Source organism: Cervus elaphus, chromosome 5 (assembly GCF_910594005.1).
Source record: "Cervus elaphus chromosome 5, mCerEla1.1, whole genome shotgun sequence".
In the NCBI taxonomy this organism is placed as follows: domain Eukaryota; kingdom Metazoa; phylum Chordata; class Mammalia; order Artiodactyla; family Cervidae; genus Cervus; species Cervus elaphus.
The window spans coordinates 17,304,711-17,329,028 of record NC_057819.1 but is presented as its reverse complement, the minus strand read 5'-3'; the positions used below and the strand labels follow the sequence as shown (position 1 = coordinate 17,329,028).

Genomic DNA, 24,318 nt, shown 5'->3' with positions numbered 1-24,318 from the left:
AGCTAAGTTCTCAAGGGCCTGTACAAAGCACTTTAGGTGGTCACACTGGGACAGCCCATAGAAAAAATCATTAGTGAGGCTGCATGGCATTGCTGGTGCTCCTCCTGCGGAGACCCAAACTTCACACCGAGTGGCAGCGATGCCTGCTCTGCCTCTCACGTGCTGTCAGAGGGACCTCCTTCCCATGGGGACTCCAATCAAGCCCCTCTAGAAAGGCACTGCCATTGTTTAGAAGGTTCTTGTAAGAATTTCATCATGAACTTTTCAAGAGAGATCATTTTAAAGCTGGGGGCATCCCAAGTGGTGCTGTGGGTAAAGAATTTGCCTGCCACTACAGGAGACACAGGAGATGCAGGTTCTATCCCTGTATTGGGAAGATCCTCTGGCATAGGAAATGGCAACCCACTCCAGTATTCTTACCTGGAAAGTTCCATGGACAGAGGATCCTGGTGGGCTACAGTTCATGGGGTTGCAAAGAGTCAGACACAACTAAGCAAGCACAGACTACGCCTTAATGAAAAAGACCTGATTTCTTCTCATTTGTAGGCATGTTTAGAAACGGACCCTTGAGCCTGGCATAAAGTGACAGGTTGGCCCTGCCTTCTAAGCTCCAGGATAATACCAGCTACCACAGAGGTGAGCCCCAAATCCAGCTCTGTAGTTCCCCATCTGAAGACCCAGTTATTGGGTGGGGATTCACAAAGTTACTAAGATACGCATTTTTAAAATAACTATTTAAATCAATGATTTAAATTTAAAAGCCTTTAAGACTAAGGGAATCACTGAATTATGACCATTGTCCCTAGATCCTGAGAATGGTTCCCAGAGCCCCAGTTATACATGAACACTCAGGTGCTCACTGGTTTTCAAACTCCTTTCTCTGGTACCCTCAGGGTTCCTTGTGCATGCTGCAGACAAAGGGAAAACCAAGTAGGTGGAGCTCTGGGCCACTCTGGGCTGGATTTCCACCAAATCACACCACTTTTCTTTTCTACCCACTGGAACAGTGAATGGCCTCTTCTTTAAAGGATTATCTTGTTAAATTTTCAAGACCACTGCCTGAGACCAACAAGGTGCCATGCTGACTACTCTAGCATCTCTGCCTAATTTTATTCCCTTCAATTTTAAAGCACCATCTTGTTGCCTTAGGAGCCCATATTCAGCTCCCCAAAGCAGCTGTTCCCAAGTTGACAAACCACTTGGCTGACTCAAATTACAAATCCTCATGCACATACTTCTATTTTTTAAATGGAATTGCACAAGCCACTAGAAAACCTGACTGAATGAACAAACAACATCCCAACCTCAAAATACCAAAATACTTAAGGCTTTAAATCCAAGGTTTCTTTTTTTAAGTACATACCAAGTGTCTAATTTCTTCCTTAATTTAGTATAGAATAGGGCTCAGCACACAATAAGATTGTGTGCAGGGGTCAGCACACAATAAAATCTTGATTTACTAGTCCTAGGTGAGAATATATGTCCACTTCCCTTCTCTTCAATTATGCTTAGTTGATTACATTTGCAGTAAGTGTGTTTTTGTGTCTTCCTTTTCCTCTTTTTGACTAATTTCACTCTCACTGTTGTCTGGAAGTTGTTTCCTGATACAGCCTTCAGAGGCTAAGTCTCCAGTATAATGGCAAGTCAGGTGTTTACTGGAACCTTGATCAAGAGTTAGGTCACTAGAGTGAGCCAAGTCAGAGAAGGCAGTGGCAACCCACTCCAGTACTCTTGCCTGGAAAATCCCATGGACAGAGGAGCCTGGTAGGCTGTAGTCCATGGGGTCGCTAAAAGTCAGACAAGACTGAGCGACTTCACTTTCACTTTTCACTTTCATGCACTGGAGAAGGAAATGGCAACCCACTCCAGTGTTTTTGCCTGGAGAATCCCAAGGACGGGGGAGCCTGGTGGGCTGCCATCTATGGGGTCACACAGACTCAGACACAACTGAAGCGACTTAGCAGCAGCAGCAGTGAGCCAAGTGATTCCAAATCTTTTCTTTTTTCTACCCTTACTAGCCTCCAGCTTTGCTGAAATTTAACTGACATAAAACAAAGGTTTCTTTTTTAGAGGTAAACCAGCTCTCTACCTATAGATGAGACTAAAAAGAAAGATTATAAGATCCATTTTCCCCTGTACTCTGCCTTCTCCCACCCAACAGCAGGCTGTCCTAGCATGTGGCATTTTAGTAGTCCTCAAACGAGAAACTTACTTCCTCTGCTGTGTCCTTCTCTATCCGGACTATCTTGTTTTCCCAGTAGATTCGTTGTGACTCCAGCTGGCTTGTTAGTAAATACGAATACTACAAAAACACAGAGAATGGACACCAAAACATAAGTTACTGTTGTCAGTCTCTGAAAGTCAATTAAAACCTGATTTTCAATGACCTGCAGAAGAGTAAGAGGAACATTCAGAATGTATATTACACCCTGGTTCCACTCTACTCAATAAATTAGGGGAGCACAGAGATGACAGTTACACTTCAGTCCCCTCTGGGGGCTTACAATCAATCTAGTTAGGGACAAACAGAGAAATGTACAATTTAAAAAACCCTTGTTTCTGATCAAGCTGGCTTCAAGAAGAACCACATGGTTTTAAATCAAGTATACCTCAAATCAGCTCATCCAGCTACCCCTTCAGGAAGTTGTCCCTGTCACTTCCAGCCTTGGGTTAACTGCCCCTCTTGGCTCCCACTGTGCCTATCATTAATAGCACTTATGACATTAGCACTTAATCAGCCATTTACCAGGCTCTCTCCTTGACTGGACTGTGAACTCTTTGAAAGCAAGGCTATATCTTTAATTTTGTGCCCTCGGTGCCTGGCACATTTTGGATGTCAAGAAAAGTTTGCTACCCAAGTGCAGGAATGAATGAACAGTGCTGTGTAACTAGAGAAAGGACAGATGGCTTATGACAGTAGGATCTGATAGGGTTTCTGACAGAAGCTGAGATTTGAGAGGACCCTTGACACCTTGACAGACAGACAGGAGGAGGAGACAGAAAGATTCCAGAGAAATGTGATGCTGCAGACATTCAGGATTATCTCAGCCATGAAGTAAGACCAGTGAAGCTGGAGTGTAGGGTGTGGTGAGATGGGGCCTATGCAAAGTTCTGGGGTATCACATCTAGAAATGTGAGCCAAAGAGTGGCAAGATCACATTTTGTATTCTGGAAAAGATCATTCGAGGAGACTGGAGATCTACTCATGTTTGCAGGCCAGAGAAGAAAATGAAAGAGCCACAGAAAGAAGGGACAGTTTGGGAGAATGTATGTCACTAGACTGTATGCTCCAGGAGGGCAGCGAGTCCATTTAATGCTAAATTAAATGGAAGAGTAGCACATGGAAGAGTAGCTGACAGACAGCAATCCTCAACAGGTATTCACTGAATGAACATACTTAATTTGTAAGAGTTACTAAAAACTTAACACTAAAGATTGGAACTTTTTTCATGTCAATACAATATATTAATGGTAACAACATTAGCTCTATTTTATGCCATTTCACTGACCTTAAACACCTAGAGATGAGCAAGTTTTCAAATGTCCACTTCTTTCAATGGTTAAGGTATTTGTTTTAAAAGTAATTGTTTTGAAATTTATATAAAATAGGACTCATGTTAAACTTTTCCTTCCTTAATATAAAATTTACATATCAACTTTATAGTTATATAAAGTTTACCGCTATGAGAAAAACCCAAATGTGCTAATTTTGTTGTTTCTTCACTTATATGAATATCCAAAGTGGCTTTATCTATATAAGGCTTTATCTTTATCCAATTACTAAATGCCAACTCAACATATACAAAAAAGCTTCTTGGCATGGAAAGATGCTATTGGGGATTCCTCATTCTGACCAAGTTTGCTCCATTTCCGCCTGCTATTGTGATGCCAACAGGAAGATTCTTAACTTCTAGTTTTATCACAGCTACAGAGGATAACCCTAATACTGAATTTGAGACAACTAGGAACATAATGTTGAAAATTATAAGGCTCAATGAAACTTAAGATTTCCAAAGAAGAAAATCAGATGAAATAAAAGTATTTAAAGACTCCTTCAGAGCAATATAGATCTTTAAAACAAAAGCTAACATGCAGGGCAAATGGCAAAATTAAAAGCCCAAACAACCTTTCAAGTTAGAATAGTAAAAAGCAGTAGACATAGGTATTTAGTGATTAATAATAAAATATCTTACCTCTAACTGTAAGGCATCTATTTTCTCCTCCTGGCAAGTATCACCTTCACATTCATACTGTACCAGCTTTCCATCTGTTTTACTTGCAACCAGTCGATGGACATAATTATCTAAAGAAAAGAATAAGTCAACCAAGGCATGGTTTTCCAGAATGAAAAGGGTCTCCATAAACCTTTAACTTGGACAAAATTTTTGTTTTCAAAGATCCAAATTAAATGCTGTGCAACATTTCTTTAAAAGTGGTTTAAATCACTTGAATTTTTTAAAAAAAGAGTGAGAGGGCAGGAGTATAAGTATTAACTCTCTTTAACTTGGGCAATGCAGGCCATTCACATATGAAAGAGGGCCCTATGGGTCACCAAGAGAATTGGAGTTTGCCACAGCTGTCAGGAAGATTTCAAGCTGTGAGAAAGGAAGTGGAGAGGTTCTGACAGAGATGATTTTAGACAGAATGAAGCCAAACTAGAAAATAGGAGTGGTGTTCACCTCCAGCATAGTCCCAGACTCGATGGTTGGTGAGCTGCATGGCATACGTGTGTTGGGTCTCCTCAAAGTGCTTATAGGCATGTCGACTCACATATCGTCCACATCCTATGTGGCCACATATTAAACAAATCCAAAGGTTCTGCCAGGAAGGAGGTAAGATCTTCATTAGAGATGTAAAATTACATGACCTGGTGTATGAGGTATATGATACTGGGGTGTATGAGAGGCCTGACACGGGATGAGATTTAGAGATGTTTCTACAGGAGTTCTGAATAAGTGGCCTTATTCAAACTTATTCAAATTATTTCAAATTCAAATAAGTCCCCTTATTCAAACAAGGGGACTTCCCTGGTGGTCCAGTGGTTAAGAATCCACCTTCCAATGCAGGGTCCTCAGGCTGGATCCTTGATCGCAGAACTAAGATCCCACATGTCTCTGAATAACTAATAACTAAGCCTGAGTGCCACAACTAAGACCCAGTGCAGCCAAATAAATAAATATTTTAAAAAAACAACCCAACAAGGATCCTCTTATGGGTCAATTAGTTTTCACTCTGGATTCTATGGAACTCTATGTAAACAACAAGGAAAAATAATTTATCAACAAAAATCTCAGCCTTTTCAAACACCAAAGAATGAAAGCATAAAGTATTTTGTGTAGGAGTAAAATAGTTTGTGTATTTTAATTTTTTTTTTGTCTGATCCTCAACAGAGAGGAAAAAAAAAATCTGTCTCAAAAAGAATTGAAGAGAATTTAAGTCACATTGGGCAGAAGAAAATCCCAGACAATTAAAGCTGTGTACATTATTATTTTCCACCACTTGTTACTTACTTCCTGAACACCACACTCAAAACACTTATTTTCTTCTACTGGCTCTGGCGTTTGACAATATCGGCAAACAGGACATCTATAAAGGGCACCAAAAAAATAATGACACAGATTGAATATAAAAGACAGCTGTAACAGAACCCCAAAGTCAAAAATTCAGTTTTATATACTCCCTGTCTTACATAATATTTTTTATAACAACTAGGGCTATCATTCAAAAGACAAACACTTCCAAGCTATTCTCAGACAAAAAGAAAAAAAAAACAATCTTGATAAAGCTAAAGAAAAAGGAGAAATCTTTTTCTTCATATGCCCCATATCTTTTTCCACTCTTCTGCCTAAAGCTTAGGTAATCAAAGAACTAAATATTTACAGATTACAATTAGAGACTTGAGACAAGTTATTTTTTCATGTCTGGTCACCCATAATGTATTTTTACTTGTAATCTACCTTATCTCCACTTCCTAAAGTTTTAATCATCCAATATGTACCCTTGTCTTCTCAAGGTTGCTCCTAAGAGTTGAAACTAAATTCTGTAGTAAATTTCACTAAATTAAAACAAAAATGTTAATGTACTCATGAAATGCATATGACATTTTATCATACAATGAATTTCACCTAGAAGAAGGTATCAGTGCTCTGTGAGTACTGTTCCGATTTACAAAAAGCCAAAAAAATGGCACAGAAGCCAAACTCATAGATACATAGAGAGGAAAGGTGGCTACCAGGGGCTGAGAAAAGGGGGAAATGGGCAAATATTGGTCAAGAGTTATAAGCTTTCAGTTATGCAAGATGAATAAGTTCTGGAGAACTGGTGTACATCAATGTTGACTATAACTGACAGTATTATTGTCAGTTCCTGACAATAATTTACTATTGTCAATTAAATTGACAATAATTTACTGAGGACATTCCTGAAATTTACCAGAGGGTGGAGCCTGGTTTCACCACAAAATAAAAATAGAAAGAAAAGTAAAAAAAAAAAAGTAAAATGGTAAAGGTGTGAAGTGATGGATATGATGACTTGCTTGGTTGTGATGTGTATTTTACAATGTTGATGTATATCTGGTCATCCAGTTGTACACCTCAAATACATAAAATTAGTTATATTTTATTTTTAATTGTAGGCTAATTACAATATTGTGATGGTTTTTGCCATACATTAACATGAATTGGCCATAGGTATACAACTGTCCCCTTCCTATGTACCGCACCTGCTGTCACAGAGTACCAGCTCTGGGTTCCCTGCGTCATACAGCAAACTCTCACTAGCTATCTCTTTTACATATGATAATGTGTATGTTTCAATTCTATTCCCTAAAAATCATCCCACCCTCTCTTTACCCATTGTGTCCAGAAGTCTGTTCTCTACATCTGTGTCTCCTCTGCTGCCCTGCACATGGGATCGTCAGTACTACCTTTCTACTTCATATAAGATCAATAAAACTAAAAGCTGGTTCTTTGAGAAGATAAACAAAACTGACAAACCGGTAACCAGACTCACCAAGAAAAAAAGGGAGAAGACTCAAATCAATAAAATTAGAAATGAAAAAGGAGAAGTTACAATGGACAACACAGAAATACAAAGGATCATAACCGACTACTATGAAAAACTGTATGGCAATAAAGTGGGACAAGTTGGAAGAAATGGACAAATTCTTAGAAAAGTATAACCTTCCAAAACTGAACCAGGAAGAAATAGAAAATATGAACAAATCAATCACCAGCCTGGAAACAGAAACTGTAATCAAAAATCTCCCAATGAACAAAAGCCCAGAGCCAGATGGCTTCACAGGCAAATTCTACCAAAAGTTTGGAGAAGAGCTAACAACTATGTTGCTGTAACTCTTCCAGAAAATTGAAAAGGAAGGAAAATTCCCAAACTCATTCTACGAGGCCACCATCACCCTGATACCAAAATCAGACAATGATACCACAAAAAAAGAAAATTACAGGCCAATATCACTGATGAACATAGATACAAAAATCCTCAAAATTCTAGCAAAATTCCAGCAAACGGAATCCAACAGCACATTATAAAGATTATACGTCATGATCAATTGGTCTTTATCCCAGGGATGCAAGGGTTCTTCAATATATGCAAATCAGTCAGTGTGATACACCATATTAACAAATTGAAAGATACAAATCATATGATCATCTCAACAGATGCAGAGAAAGCTTTGACAAAATTCAACACCCATTTATGATAGAAACTCAATAAAGTAGGCACAGAAGGAACATACCGCAACAAAAGGCCATATATGACAAACCCACAGCAAACATTATCCTAAGTGGTGAAATACTGAAAGCATTTCTTCTAAAATCAGGAACAAGACAAGGGTGCCCACTCTCACCACTACTATTCAACATAGTTTTGGAAGTCCTAGCCACAGCAATCAGAGAAGAAAAAGAAATAAAAGGAATCCAAACTGGAAAAGAAGAAATATATACAATTTTGACTGTCAATTATACTTCAATAAAACTAAAAACTTTTTTGAAAAAAAAACCCTGTTAACCCTTAACTCAAGACAAAGTAATACTAAGTGCCAGCCATGAATATTTGTGTCTGATGGGCAAACATGATAGAAAGAGGGTTACAGCTGAGGATAAGTGAACTAGCAGCACCAATGCTCAAGATATAACTAGAATCAATCTGTTACTTAACTGAATAAATAAAACCAAGGAAAGGAAATATGCAGGAAGTACACTAAGTTCTTATTACAGATAAGGACTATGTTTGTTAAGAGAAAACTAAAGGATTTAGTCTGTTTCTTTTTTCAGGATCAAAAGAGAAGACAGTAGAAATTTGAAAAAATAACAAAAGTTGCAGGTAGGATCTCGCAAGCAGTCTTGTCAAAGGTAGGAACTAGCTCTGTGTCATCCCTTTGGTCCATGTGGTGGCTGTAGTAACTGTGGGATAAGAAATCAACAATTGGGGCTTCCCTGGTGGCTCAGTAGTAAAAGAATCCACTTGCCACAGAAGGAGACACAGGTTCGATCCCTGATCCAGGAAGATCCCACATGCCACGGAGCAACCAAACCCACACACCACAACTATTGAGCCTGTGCTTCAGAGCCCAGGAGCCGCAAGTATTGAGTCCACATGCTGAAACTACTGAAGCCCACGTGCCCTAGAGCCTGTGCCTTACTAAAGAAAAGTCCACGTGGCAATGAAGACCCAGCACAGTCCAAAATCAATATAATTAAAAAAAAAAGAAAAAGAAAACAACAAATGAATTCGGAAATCTAACTTTCAACGCTGTGCCAGAACAATCTTTCAAAATATATGATCCTGAGAATCAAAAAGGAGAAAAGAGGGGAAATTACAAAAATAAACTTATTTGTACCATACAATTAGCACTCCATGATATATCATCCCATCTGTCTATTAAAAAATAACAGTTCATTAATTCTTCCTACTTTCTCTTCAAAAATAATTACGAGCTGTTACCTTATTTTCCTGAGGAGATATTTGGGGAAACCCTCTCAGAATGTCATTTGCTGACAAGAAAGTACCCTTCAAGGCCTGGTACCAATACTGTCTTCTGTAAGCAGCCCTTCTGGGCCAACCCAGAGGAAGAACCAGCTTGATCTCTCATCTCTACCTTGAATTGTACGCATACATGTGTGATTCTCCCTTAGGAGATTCAATGTCCTTAAAGAGGGTCTGTGTTTTCATTCTCTGCCCCTCAGCACTGTGCATGTAGAGAGGCTTAAAACCCACTGGCTGAAGGAATTGTATGGTTTGGAAGGCAGTCGCCCAGTGGGTTGAATTCTGGTCCCAGTTCTGGCATTCTCTGTCCTGACACTCTAAGCATGCCGATCATCACCTCTGGGCCTTAAGTCTCCTCCTCTGTAAGTAACGAGGAGGTTGGACAAGATGGTCCCTGAGGAAACTTGAAAATGCTATGGTTTTACAAAAATTAACGTGGGACTTTCTGATGGTACAGTGGATAAGAATCCGCTTGCCAATGAAGGGGACACAGGTTCAACCCCTAGTCCAGGTGGATCGCACAGGCCACAGAACAACTAAGCCAGGGTGCCACAACTACTGAAACCTACATGCCTAGAGCCTGTGCTCTCCAATAAGAGAAGCCACCGCCAATGAGAAGCCCACATGCAGCAACAAAGACCCACTGCAACCAAAAAAAAAAAGTTAACGTGTACTGAGAGTAGAATTGGAGTGGTGGGAAACAAAGAAGTATCCAGAACTTAAATGGGGTAGCAGATGGACACAAGTTACAGACTAACACTTTATGGAACACACACATCTCAGAGTGGCTTTATTCAAGGCAAATTTAAACCTGGACAATTCTCTGAAGAACTCCTAAATGATACCACAGAATTGACCAAGGACTCTACAGAACTGGGGCAAAATTATTCTCTGGTTAAATAAGCCACAGGAAAGCCAGCGTCTATATATTTGTTCAGAGATCTTTACTGAGCTCCTCCTACGCACTACGTCTCCCCCTAAGTATGGAGGGCACCGCAGAGAACAGCCTGACAAGGTCCCTGCTCTGGAAAGCTGGCCACATGGGGGCAGAGAACCGAGACTCCTGTGGACTTTCACCCCTCCTCACTCCTGGGCTTTGGAACGTGACTTTTTGCTTCCTGGGTACACCCCTCCCCCACACCATCTTCTTTTGGGTTCCACCGGTCACCTGGCTAACTCCTATTTCTCTTCCCTGAGTGCTGCCTCTAGGACAAGCCTGGTGGCGTCAAGGCCCTATTCTCTAGTCATGGTGCTGCAACGCTGTTCCTTGTGTAACCTCGTTTATCTGTGGATTATTTGATTCTGCACCTTCTTCTCTACTGGGAAACCCTTGTGGCCAGCGTCTGATCTACCTTTCTAGCTAAGACTCACAATGCAGTTTGCAAAGGGAACAGCAACTTTTGACTAGGGGAAATAAAAGCACAGGTGACACCTCAGTTCTTTGCACAGTGCTCCCTTTCATACAAACAGGGTCTGTGCTGCATTAGGAAACAGGACACCATAGGTGTGCGTGCACCTCATACTTAGTGACTATTGTTACTACTGGCCACCAAACCATCGATAATGATAAATCCAAAATGTCAGATTGGTGTAGCCCGGCACTCTAATAAGAAAACCAAAGTCAACGGCAGACATAAAGTGCAAGTGATAAACAAGATTTTAGACCTAGATGCCCTTTAAGTAGAGGAGCCTCAAAGCTAAGCTTTACTCCCCCACCCCCTACTCCTTTCATTCTCTGGCTCTTGGAAGGAGAGAACGATTCATGCTGCTTTGGGACATTCCACAAGGATATTAGTCAGCATATTAGAAAGGAATTGGTCTACAGATGCTGACCCATGTGAACTGAGGAAAAGCAAAGAAGAAATACAGAAGGCCCTTCCATGTGACCTCCTCACCACTGTGGTACACAGGTTTATAAAATCAAATACTTGGAGTGGTTCTTTCTGCAGGGTGGCTGTTCTTAATTCTGGGAAAGGGTAATAACGAGCTCTGACAGGGAGGGGATGAACCCCTGCACTCACGTCGTGTCGTCCCAGCGCTGCAGACACTGGCTGTGGAAGCTGTGGTTACATAAGGTGGTGAGGATGCCGTTCACGGACTCGTCCATGCGCTCCAGACACACTGTGCACTTGGGCAGCTCTGTCAGGTCCATCACAGGGAGGCTGGCACCCTACAGGGAAACACCTTGAATGAGTCTCACTCGTCATCCACAGGTTCTCCTTTTTCTTTTTTAAGGCAATAGTTTTCCTGATACTCTTTGACTCCTGGTAGGATGTTCTCAATATTATTACTTTGTGAAAACAACCTAATTTGGTGAGGTTTTCATCCATGCAACAAATACTAATTGGTCGCCTCCTGGAGTCCCAGGACTGTGCTAGGCACTACGATACCAAGGGGACAAAGCCGACAAAGATGCCCGCCCTCACATAGCTAACACTGGAGGAAGTGAGACTGCTGCAGAGTCTCATGTTACCAGACTCCCAGCTCTAACTCTAAATGGCCATGACCATAACAGAACACAAAGGAAAAAAAGCAGGCGTGTATCTGAATGATTTTCCAGAGTAAATGAAAACTCAACACTTTCTACTATGTGATAATAGTATCAACAACAGTGATTTTTATTTATTTAGTACATACTTATTAAGTCCCTGCTTTGTATGCCAGACACTGTTCTAGGTGTGGGACTATAGTGAACAAAAACAGATTCAGTTAAGTTGTAAAACACGAAGTCTGTCCCTTTCCTCACAGAGCTTAGCCTCTAGTAGAGAGAGATATGAAATTCAAATTTTTCATTTATTATTATTTTTAAAAACATTTATTTATTTATTTGGCCACAGCAGGTTTTAGCTGTGGCATGTGGGATCTAGTTCCCTGACCAGGGATCAAACTCAGGGCTCCTGCACTGGAAGCACACAGTCTTAGCCATTGGACCACCAGGGCAGTTCCCCAAAACTCGAAACTTTTAAAAACTGTTAAATTACCAATGGTTGTAAAATGGTTGTAATTACCAATGGCTGTGAAAGAACAGAGTGTGAAGGGCATAAGGATCTAGGTGGTCAAAAAAAGAGACCTCTAAATGCAGCAATGTCTGACCCAAGCCCTGCCAACTAGGGGACTGCTGAGGCAAAGGTGAGGTACCATAAATAAGAACACACCGAGAAAAGTCACATTAATCTACGGTCCCTAAAGAGCAGATATTTGAAAATCTCTCAAGAAGCCGTGTTCATTTAGAGAAAGGAATTCGTAAAACTGAGGTCCTGCACAGCACCTGGCAAAAGAGTAGACTGATTTTTTTTTTTTTTTGGCCCACGCCCCTCAGCCTGTGGGATCTTAGCTTCCCAACCAAGGATTGAACCCCCAGGTCCCCTGCATTGGGAGCACAGTCTTAACCACTGGACCACCAGAGAAAGTCCCCATTGCTGATTTTTATTTTACCTAATCTAATGACAGAACAATCTAATCTGAACTTATTCCTATCAAGTGGAATTCAAGGTGAAAAGTTCTTTAGGGCTACTTTAAAAGAGGAAATATTAACAGTATAACAGAGCTGGATCTACTACTTTATTCAAATGAGCACATATTACAGGAATGCTTCCCATGGAGGGTGGGAGATCAGAGCAATTATTGATACAAAGTGCTATCAAAAGAGAATTAAGTATTAGGATAAGGATTAAGGGTTAATATTTAAAACAAAAATATTCATTTTTGGGCTCTAGGCACAGTTTCATCCATCAGGAATAGACACATACTCAACTTCAATAACACAAATAATATTGTTTATTTAAAAAAATACTTTGGACAATTTTTAAAAGTTGAGATAAAATTCACATATATAAAATTTGCCATTTTAAAGTGGTTTTTAGTATATTCACAAAGTTGTACAACCGTCACACCACTATCTAATTCTAGAACATTTCTGTTACCCCCAAAAGAAACCATGTGCTTGTTAGTTGTTACTTCTCACCTCTCCCTCCCCTAGTCTCTGGGAACTAACTTATTTTCAGTCTCTATGGGCTGGCCGATTCTGGACATTTCCACAGGTATCTTAACTTTCAATTTTATACCATTCTGATACATTTATATCAAATATAGGAATTATTTGCACTCACATCCTCAGATTTCAACACTTCTGCCCTCTCCACATAGACCAGCTGGCAAACATCATCTTCTATTGAGTTGAACTGGCGGCCATTGCATGCCATGTAAAAACTATCTGCATCAGCCTAGGTAAACCAGGGGGGAAAGGGAAAAAATTAAGAGCGCGATTGTGGTAATGTGCTTTCTATTCAAGATGGCTTCAATTATTCTCTTCATCAGCTTTTAAAAGTTATACTTAGGAGAGAGAACCACCACCAAAAGTAACATCTGTGGTAGCAGGTTCACAGGCTAAGTGAACCCTGCAGGTCAATATCCTACTCTACAATTTTTTCTGATATGTGGTAGTTTTATTTGAATGATCAGAAGCTATTGAAGTGCAATAAACCAATGGCTACTACAATTTTAATATATAGTCAACCAACAATGGTCAACGTTTCCCTTGATATCGTTTTTTTTTTTTCCCCTTTTGCCTCTAGTCAGCACTTTCACAACAGCTGAGGTCAGTTCTATTTGGAACCAAATCATAATTGATGACTGTCAATGGGAGAGTTTTTTTTCTTTCTGGCTGCACCTTGGGGCTTGCAGGATTTTAGTTCCCACACCAGGGATTGAACCTGGGCCCACCAGCAGTGAAAGTGCTGAGTCTTAACCAATGAACTGCTAGGGAATTCCCTATGGAGGAGCTTTTTAAACAAATGTCAGCATGTAGGTGAGAAAAAATAGAGGACCAGTGGAAATGGTAGGGAGTGAGAAGCCAATTCCTTTTCTTCAATAAACCAAATAATAACAATAATTAACACATGATAGTCAGACAAGGATTCTGTCAGGAGGTTTTAAACAACCTAGTGTATAATACCAAAAGCAAAACTCTTGGTCAAGGTCAAGAGGTCCAAGATGAACTAGCCTTTAAAATTCTAACAGTCTTGTTCCCTTGGAGTGGAAGACAGAAAAACCAGGGGAAATCAGTCCCCTGCAGGTAAAGCCATGAAAACACATGTGCATTTGTAGATAATAACACAAGTAAATCAAATCTTCAGTCTAGCCTCAGTAGGAAGTAACAAAGAGACAATTCCAGCTTTTAAAGCTCAGCAATTTTTAGAGGCAGCTGAGAGGCTGTGGCTTGTGTGGATTTCACTCCCACACAGGCATTAGCCCCAACATAGGAAGTTGCCTGCTCTGGCCCTGCCAGTACAGACAAGCTGCCTGAAGAGAGGAAGTGTATTCTGCAAAAGAAAATGCCGCACCATCAACTTTGAGGTCGAGATTTGAGCTGTATCAGGCAAAATCAGTCCTGGATGTCTACCCTCACGGGGTCTTGGATCTTAAGAGCCATTGTAAGCTTTTCAGTAGTTTTTCACTGCACTTGGATGATGTAATTCAAGTGTGGATTCTTGGATTATCTATGCTATCTTAATATGACCAAGTGAGCTAAGCCACTAAGGAAGGGTGACCAGTTCTGAACATAGATTCTGGAGGGACTTTCTGGCGGAGAAGGGGAGGCTTTTCCTTTGGGCAACAACCTGTGTATTGGGTAAAGGGTATTTGAAATTCAAAATGTTACAAGCCAGTTCTTGGATAATAAATGTCTTTAACACTAAGAAGCAGCAGCCCCAAATGGCTTCTCCCACTTTTCAAGAGCAGTGGCTCTGCCTTGAAATGCTTTTGGATGAATAACCAGCACAGTGAGCTGCTGGACTCAAGCACCAAGGGCCAGTGGGCCATGACCAGCTCTTCAGGGCCGCCGGCACCACCAGGAACTGCTGCAGATGTGGCTGCCGAGAACAGCAGACCCGGCCAAAGACCTCCAGCTCTGCAGATGCTCCCTAAGCGCCCAAGCCTCCTCAGGGAAAGGGACAAGGTTTGTGATACTGGGAATGTGACAAAATCTACTCAATCCCAGATAAATCCTTTCTTTCTTGGGGGAGTTACCTGGACCAAAGGTGTATACTTTTTGAACACACTGCTCTCTTCTTTAAAATCTTGGTATTGGAAATGTAGCTCCACTGGCTGGGATATTTACTGAGCACCCAATGCATGCCAGGTACTGTATATGCAAAGGACAAGAGCAGGGAGCAAAATCCATGTGGTTCCTGCTTCAACCCAGCACTGAGATGCACTGAACAAAAGCCTGAAGCTAACTGCAAAAAACACAGAAGAAACAACTCATTTAAAATGCCTGTACTGTACAGAGCCCCAAACTGAATGAAACCCAGCTTCTTTTTTTTCTCTAGTCCTTTGATTTGATTGTTCTCTTCTCAGGATTAACTTAGAAAAAGAAAAATCTATTATAATCAATGTTTCTTTACTGTCACGGTGATCAACTAGTGCTATGAAAATATTTTTTACTTGTCAAAAGAAAGTAGGCTGGCCTAAGCCTACAAGTGATAATGAGCCAACATACTCCATTGACAGGTTATCTGTCCTTTTCTGTTCCAAAGAACTACAAAACTGAACCCCCTTCTGCCTCCCTGTACCTTGAATTATAAATTAATTCCTCATCAAAGGGCACAGTACAACTTTGTAGGCACATCTGACACCTCCAGCATTAAGAAAGATGAGGCCAACAGAGATTCAAGAAATGTTAAAAGGGGTAAAAAAGGCCTATTAGTTCTTAATAAAAATTCTCTGGCGAGAAACAGAAAGGAATAAGAATATAGTTACCTGCCCAGGCCATGAAGTCAGGCTGCCTTGTTTGAATCATAACTCTTTGACACTAGCTGTGTATCCTTGGGCAAGTGACTCACCCATGTGTGTTTTTTCAATTATAAAATATGAAAATAATGACACCTACCTCATTACATATCTGAGAGGACTCGAGGAGCTAATGCATGCGAAGCTAATACCTGGCATCTGGTAAGTGATCCAGAGTTGGTGCCTACTGAGTCTACTCTCATTAGGGCCCAATATTAATTTAACATCTTTGAGACCTATACTAGGGAGGGTGGTTTAGGCCTTAGAAAATCCCTGAATAGAATGAGCCTTAGACCTTAAGATCTAGTGTTACAGATAAAAAATACAACTCACGATACCAAGGTCAAGGATTCTATCTTCAGAGAGCACTAAGAAAGCTGTATTACAGTCCTAGAAAACATCCGTCAACTTAAGCAACTTACACGTGGTCAAAAGACAGAGGTGGAGAAACAAGTATTGGATTGGTCAAAAAGTTCATTTGGATTTTTCCATAAAATCTCACAAAGAAAATCCATTAAGAGTGGCAGAAAATTTCCACAGCATCATCTGCAGACTGCGAAGGGTGGCATATGCTATAGAGAAGTTTATGGGGTTTTTAGACAAGTTAGTGTTGTGGGCTTAATACACTTCAGACTAAATAGAAAGGCTAATATGTTCTCAAACATTTTTTTCCCAATCCCTTTCTATGACGTTATGTGTGTTACCTGCTTACCACCCTTGCCCATTCAGTAGAAGCTAAAAGTGAAATACTGTCATGACACAATTCTTTGCGAACAGTGAGTACCTTCCCTTGCCCGCATCCCGCTTCTGCTGGACAAGGACTACATCCTAGGGATTAAAAGTGAGGGCTTAATTCCCAGCTCAGTCACTTATTTCTAGCTGTATAACCGTGGCCAAATCACTAACCTCTCTCTGCAGCCGGTTTCCTCATTTGTAAAACTAGGATAACAACAGTACCTGTCTACCTCATAGGGTTACAGTAAGGATTACATCAGCTAATGCACATTAAGCACTTAGCAGAGTGAATGGTACAGAATAAGCAGTCAATAAAGGTTGCGTGTTATCACTATCCTCATTATTACATTTAAAAGATTTAATACACCACTTGCCCACTATTCGCAAAGTGTCTCAGTGACCTTAGACGGTGTTCTGACAGTCAGTGAAAGCAGCTGTTAGGTGCTTTTCAGTTCTCAGTGTCAACCTGTGAAGTCTAAGCTCACAGGGCCACTGAAATACGTTTTAAAGGTCTCCCTCAAAGGTGCGGTGCTTTGTAAAGGTTAAAGGTAACTGTGTACTCTCTTGGCCTTGGAAATCCACACTAAGTTTTTTTTTTCTGGTGGCCCAATGAACAGGTACAAATACAATTCAACTCTTATTTCTCTTAATTTTCTATCTATGATCAATGAATGGCCACTATTGCTGTCAACTCTAGCTTTTCATAATGAGGAGGTGACAAATGGGCATTGTGTCACGAGCTTCTATTATCCACAGATCTCGGTGATTGGTCAGACTCAATGGCAAATGACCCTACAGGCACATTCATTTCTTTGCCAATCTGCAAGTTGGAACTGCTTATCTGGGGTAAACTCAGGAAGGCTATTTATCAGTGAGGTATGAAAGAACTAACTTTGACAAAGCTGCATTTCACAATCTAATGAAATTTCAAAATGTAACAGGTTACTAAAAATACAAACAAATTAAAGAAAACCTATGGACAAGGTAGCCCTCTATTAACCTGCATAATACCTAAAGCTTACCTCATTTTTATATTCACATAGAAACACGCAGACTCCTAAGAATGAAAATACAAAACCAAGAGAATATCTAACATCTTTAGAACTGAGGCACATGCAAAATTATGCTTAATGCAACAAGGGAAATGGACTGGATGGCCAAACCTTCTTAAAAGACTGTTACAATGCACAAGTATACTTTTAAAAGCTGAAAATATCACCCTTCTTTCAGAGTTTGTCTTTCTATTGCAGTGATTTCCAGTTAGCACTCAAAAGCATCTTTAATAATTCAAGGAATGTCACAAAACCCCTCATCATCAAAAAAATTTGATTTTCTAGAATGTGCCCAAGAATATCTACTAAAAAGAGAATGACAGAAGCAGGGGCACAGTTTTATAATGGCAAATAACAATACAGGGTTAAGAAAGGTTGGGAATTACTGTTCTACTAGAATAGTTACTACTGGATAAACAAACACACACAACACTAGATTTCACACTCAATTTGATTTATAAAAAATAACAGCTATGAATTAGAACTGTGTGTCTGCTGATGAATTCAGCAATATTTCTGGAATTTCATTAATACTCTAGAAGATATCAAGACTTCTAAATGTAAGATGTAGTAAATTAAACATGGCTAGTATCAAACACTTTAAAAAACATAGTTTTTGTGGCAAACAGATTTTTAATATCTTAACTTTTACCTGTGCACTAAACTTTATCAGCACCATATATTGATTTGGAGTAGAGTCTCTGATGATTTTCATTTGTTCAATTACTTCATTAAATGGGGCGACAAACTTCATAAGGTCATGACTGGTCATTGTAGCAGGGACTGTGAGAATACACAGCATGGCACTACGCCTCACATCTTCTTTTAAGGAGGTCATCTTACTAATAAGACAATAATTAGACTGTCTTGAATAGATGAGGTATGGTTAGTTCAAGCAACACTAATCAGACAACTTTTATGTTGAAGGAAAAACAAAATGTAATACTTTATAAATCAATTTAAACAGTTTGTTATTTTACTGGAAAATACACACCTGGGTAAATGGAGAACCCCTTAAACACATCTGCAATGGAGTTTAAGTTAACCTTTGAAATGTTCTACACGATTCCCACCACTGATATTTTTTAATCTTCAGTTAAAGGCTTTTAATGGTTATAAACCTCCATCAGGCAAATTTGCAGTGTTTTGCTCTCATTCGTTTTTTAATAATAACTACCCTTAGATAATAACTATACCTAATGGAGCCTATAAACCTCCATCAGGCAAATTTGCAGTGTTTTGCTCTCATTCATTTCTTAATAATCATCATCCTTCAGTTCAGATCAGTTCAGTTCAGTCGCTCAGTCGTGTCCGACTCTTTGCAACCCCATGAATCGCAGCACGCCAGGCCTCCATCATCCTTAGATAACAATAGAACAACTCTAACTGTGGACTTCTCTTGAAGGTTTTTGAAGAGAAAAGACCTCCAAATATAGGAAGGAGAATTCTGAACCATGAAGATGTGATTCTGAAGATTACAAGAAGTGTTGTTCAATTAGAATAGCTTGAAGAAGGGAAAGAAAAACTGCCCACCGATACAATTTGCTTTTTTCTTCAAACTTTAAACTTTTTATTTTGTATTGGGGTATAGCCAGTTAAGAATTTTGTGGCAGTTTCAGGTGAGCAATCTGCTTTTGAAATGCTACAAACTCACTTCAACAACTGTGATCCAAAATGGCTACCTGAGTATTCTGTTTCCCAGTGGGGACTGAGCAAACAATTTAGGACAAGGACAGTCTTTAAAGAAATCAGCGACTAATTATCTGAGGAGCTGGTGGTCCAGCTATGTTGATTATATAGCAAAATCTTTCTTTCCTTTGGCCTCCAGAAAGCCTTGTTTGGACCACAAAAAGGAGTTCAAAGATATGATGAAACAGCAACCCATTAAGTGACTTCATAGCAGCTTCTTTAGTAAAGACTTGGTGGGAATAAGAGACTACAACTATGTTATAGATCACTTAGAATTTTTCTTTTCTGTCTTCCTTCCTTTCAATTTTCCAATCACCTGCATGCCTACCTTCTCAGGGAATATTTTCCTGGGTATTCTCTCAAGCGAATCTACATGATTCATTCATAAGATGCTTTTACCCAATTTATGAGATTTAACCATAAATAAAATATCTAAGAATTCTTAAGAAAATATTTAAGAATTTAACACACAACATATGAAAGTACTATCCCTTTGAACAAAGCTTAAAATAATCCTTCTCTTCAGGGCAAGAACATTTTCTCCACCCTATGGCAAGAAACAGACAAACTCAAAAGGATTTTCTTACTTTGTCTTGTATAGATGCATAATACCGTGAACTATTTCAACTGAGGGGTTTCCACTGAAGAAGGAAATCTGATCTGGAAGCTGCTTGGATGGAGAATCAGGAGCAGCATTTACACCTTCTTTACTTGGATCTTTACTTCTCTGTGCAGTGGGGGATGCTTCTGAAGATTTCCTTTCTTCCACTGTAGCTTCTGGCTCATCTTTCACAAACCAAAAAGTTAGTAGATTATAAACTGATATGAAATATGTGGAAGGATTCCAATTAGATGAGAATTTTAAGTCAGAAGAATAAACTTTGAAAGAGAAATTGCATTAAGAACTGCATTCACAGAACAGCAGAGTTCTGGGGATATCACAACTTGAAAGCACTCTTTGCCCCCCTGCCCCCATGTCATTAATACCCTCAGAAACTGAAGGATGTCAACTTTACATTGAGAAGTACCATAATAAAGCAGGTGTCTTCCATCATGCACTAAAGTGTAAGTCGCTTAGTCGTGTCCGACTCTTTGCGAACCCATGGACTATACAGTCCATAGAATTCTCCAGGCCAGAATACTGGAGTAGGTAGCCTTTCCCTTCTCCAGATGATCTTCCCAACCCAGGGATCGAACCCAGGTCTCCTGCATTGCAGACAGATTCTTTACCAGCTGAGCCACAAGGGAAGCCCAACAATCCTGGAGTAGGTAGCCTATTCCTTCTCCAGCGGATCTTTCCAACCCAGGAATTGAACCGGGGTCTCCTGTATTGCAGGCAGATTCTTTATCAACTGAGCTATGCACTCCTAAGTGGGACAAATATTCAGGGCTATTTGAAAGTTTGAAAACCAACCTACCAGTTCTCCACACTGGAGATGCAATACACATCCACCCCCCTGGATGAAGCGAGCTGGCAGAGCAGGGGGAGTCACAACGTGCTTATCTGGATTCAACATGAACCGCCACAGACTTACGTGCTAAGTAGCTCTCCTCACTGAGGAGAGTTGTCAACTTAACTTGTTACAAGTAATTTAGAAGAAATATTTAGAGAAATTGAAATCCACCCTGACAGCTTCATGTAAGGAACATAGGCAGTAAAAGTTAAAGTATGCTAGGGGTCTTAATCACAGGCTCACTGAACACCACTGCAATACAAGCAACCATTAGTTTACCTTACAGAAGATAGCCTACAGTTTTGGAAAGCATACCTGGGTTGGCCTTCATGGTCTCAATGATCACATCTGTCATTTCTCGACGACCGAGATGCTGATGTATGATTGCTGCTTTCTCCCCTGGTGACTTCCCTTCTAAACAGGCTATAGCTGAAGCTAGTGTCTTCTTTTGGATCTCCTCATCAGACATTTCCCCGACTAAAGAATACATGAGTAATTAATATCTGATAATAAAACAAGCCTCTTTCCACTCTCAATGTATCCATTCACAGGTTTCCTTTTTCTCTCTGCTGCCTTCCCCCAAGACTGTAAGATGACTTTTGCAGGGTCCTTCTCACTCATCTCTGGGGCTCCTGCAGTACTGACAGTCAGTTAATGCCCAGGGCAATAAACTCAGAAATGCAGGGTGGTCCTAGTGGAAATCATGCATTCTAAAGCAAATGAAGGAGATAAGAGCTTGGATACTGATCCTGCTCATATGAACCAACATTTTAGTAACACTTGTACAGTGAAACTGTGTTGGACCCCAAATGAGGGCATCAAGGCCACTAATCAACAAAATTATTAGGGTTAGTCTTCTTAAACAACCTGCATTAGCCTAATGCCATGTCCTGAAAAACTGTGATCATTTTCTTACATCACTAAAACACACAAAAAAATAAATTCAGAGATTTGACAGAAATATCCTTAATATAAGCTTTATGTGAAGAGAGATCAAGCCTGTTTTGCCCATCACTGTATCCTCAGCACTTACATCACAGTGCCTAGCACACACTGGAAGCTCTTTAAAGATTTGTTGAATAAATTAATGACTCAATGACTGATCCATATAAAAATGTATATGTCGCTTATGTCAATTAATTTGACTTTCAGAACTCAGTAGCCTATTTAATTATATTCAGTCTTCAGTTTGCAGCTCAAAAATTCACACACTCAGGGAAGTTTCCCACAAGACCATCCCTGCCAGCCCCAGGCCTCTTCCCCAAACCAACCAAACACATCATCTCATAATAGCTTTCCACCTTCCTTTCTAGCTTTCTACGTTCCTTTACTGTACCACATTTGTCACAGCTGTATTCTACATTTATGCTGTAATTATTTACTTAATCTATCTCCATGAACTGAAGTGAATTGCTGGTGCCCTTAAAGCAGGGACCATGTCTCTTTCCGCACACAACTAAAGCCCAACAGACAGTGAGCACTCATAAAGTATTCCTTGAATGAATGTTGCCTTGCTGGTGGTTCAAGGAACAGAGCCATACCTGCATTTCCCAGGAGGAGGCTGTGTGACGGAATGAACAGCTCAGACTCTCAAGTCCAGCTCTCTGAGGTAGAATTCCAGTTATGCCACTGATAGATGATCCTGGGTAAGGCACTTAATCCCAGGGCTTCAGTTCCCAGTTTGTAAAAGCCTCATACACCCATAAAACTAATTGGGTTGTATGAAGATACAGAAAAGTGTGCACACAAAGTGTTTAGAACAGTGCTCGGATATAGGAAGTGTACACATTTCAGTTATAACTACTGCTACAGTGCGCCCAAATGGATGGTTTTTCAAATTAAACCAGGAGCCGTCAGCGTGCTGGGGATTCCCTGTCTGCCTTCGCAAAGTCTAGAGAAAATCAACTCGCACAACTAGGCTCTCACCCAGGTTGGAGAGAACGACGAGCCAAATATAAACAGAGTCCCGGTGGGAAGGCACCAGGAAGAAGGGACCGGAAAAGACTTCCCACAGGTGACACCTGGGAAGAGACTTCCCAAGGATGGTGGGGACATGAGAGGGATCCCAACCACTTCTCGGCTTCCTCCTGAAGCGAAAGCCCTCGCCGAGGCCCTTTCCCAGACTCAGACTCTGAAAGGACGCGCCCCGGGGCCCAGACGCGGGCCACGGGGGAGGCGGCGAGGCCGCGGACTCACCCGCAGCGCTGAAGCCGAAGCCGGCGGGGACCGGCGAGTGTTCTGCGAGCTCCAGGCGGATGACAACCAGTGACACACTCATAGGGCAGCCGCTGGCCGGCGAAGGCCCCGGCGGGCTCAGGCGAGGCTGGGAGGCGAGCCTAGAGCAGAGAGGCCCGGGGCGGGCAGTGCCGCCACCGCCTCAGCGCCGCCGCCACCGCCTCAGCAGCAGCAGCACCTCCGCGAACAACCCTCTGAGCCACAACCACCTCCACTTCCGCCTCTCGGCCGCCGTCGTTGTCCTGTGAGGTTACGCATGCGCGGGCCAGCGCGCTCTTTGATTGGGTGTGGAGGCTGCCACGTGACTGGTGTGTTTTCGCTGAGGTGAGCCTCCACCCTGCGTACGGAATCTGAAGAGGTTGTGGAGGAGGCGCGTCACGGGAATCTCGGGAGCTGGGCTTTCATTAGGCGGATCGGTGGGTTTGCGCCCAGACCTGAGTTGGCCTACGTGAGAGACCTCGTTCTCAGCCCAGCTCATCTGATGGCGAGGGGTCTCAGACTCAGCGAGGGCTCCCAATTGTCCGAGCAACCCGCACCCTGTAGAGAGCTCTGGCCTTTTTTTGTCCTGTTTGATCTCTCGCTCCAGCTATAGGCAGAGTAGCTTTGTGTCAGCCACGCTTTACATATCGGTGCTCTGAGACATAGAGATGAATCCGCTTCTTTCTCTGAGGGCCAATAGGAAGTAAGGACTGTTGGGGTGGTGGGGATACATTGGTGAATAAGATGAACACCCAATTCCTGTTCTTATGGATTTGACCTTGTTTTTAGTTGTGTGACCTTGAGCGAGGTTTTTCATAAAATTGTGTGATATCCTTATACAGCTATGAGGATGAAGCAAGTAGAGGCTGTGACTCTGTTTACATTAATTTTTCTGAGAGTCCGCATTCTTTTCAATACCCCAGACTTGAGATTGAGGACAGGAGGAGAAGGGGGCGACAGAAGTTGGATGGCATCACCGACCTAGCGGACATGAGTTTGAGCAAACTGAGATAGTGAAGGACAGGGAAACCTGGTATCGTGCAGTCCATGGCGTCGCAAGGAGTCCGAAATGACTTAGCCACTGAACAACAGACTTGCCTTTGGCACGTGAACATGGAGAGCCACAATCGGTACATATATAGCATATATGTGACAGGATGCTACTCTAGGTATATGTTATGACATGTAAGTGTGTCTTAGCACACACTGTGTCCTGGACATACGTAGATGTGTTGACTACAAATCCATATCATGACCACCTGACGTTTATACCTTATGACTGCACACTATGACTTTATATCATGATTTCTCAACCTCTGCACTGTTAACATTATTAGACTCACTAAGCCTTTGGGTTGTGTGTATATCCTACACTTAATGGA

General features: G+C 41.1%; 2 protein-coding genes across 5 annotated transcripts in view; one reads left to right on the top strand and one right to left on the bottom strand.

The window, feature by feature from the left end:
* LOC122693888 (BRCA1 associated protein) overlaps nt 1-23,200 on the bottom strand; it is a 31,427-nt gene extending 8,227 nt beyond the window's left edge. Inside the window, exons 1-10 of the mRNA XM_043901835.1 lie at nt 22,919-23,200; nt 21,038-21,199; nt 19,856-20,054; nt 18,232-18,421; nt 13,113-13,226; nt 11,025-11,173; nt 5,511-5,586; nt 4,680-4,818; nt 4,194-4,303; nt 2,213-2,302 (exon numbers count right to left, since the gene is read on the bottom strand). Of these exons, the coding sequence (XP_043757770.1) occupies nt 2,213-2,302; nt 4,194-4,303; nt 4,680-4,818; nt 5,511-5,586; nt 11,025-11,173; nt 13,113-13,226; nt 18,232-18,421; nt 19,856-20,054; nt 21,038-21,199; nt 22,919-23,000 (1,311 nt within the window). The 5' untranslated portion in view covers nt 23,001-23,200. The remainder of the gene's footprint in view (nt 1-2,212; nt 2,303-4,193; nt 4,304-4,679; nt 4,819-5,510; nt 5,587-11,024; nt 11,174-13,112; nt 13,227-18,231; nt 18,422-19,855; nt 20,055-21,037; nt 21,200-22,918) is intronic.
* A 59-nt stretch (nt 23,201-23,259) lies between these two features.
* LOC122693886 (acyl-CoA dehydrogenase family member 10-like) overlaps nt 23,260-24,318 on the top strand; it is a 37,332-nt gene continuing 36,273 nt past the window's right edge. Inside the window, exon 1 of one of the 4 annotated variants that reach the window (XM_043901832.1) lies at nt 23,260-23,281. Coding sequence is in view for 2 of the 4 variants with exons in the window: in XM_043901829.1 (XP_043757764.1) it covers nt 23,984-24,066 (83 nt within the window). In the remaining 2 variants the exon portion in view is untranslated. Of the gene's footprint in view, nt 23,374-23,439; nt 24,067-24,318 lie in introns of those variants that run through there. The other 3 variants (XM_043901830.1, XM_043901829.1, XM_043901833.1) reach the window with 3 other exon arrangements.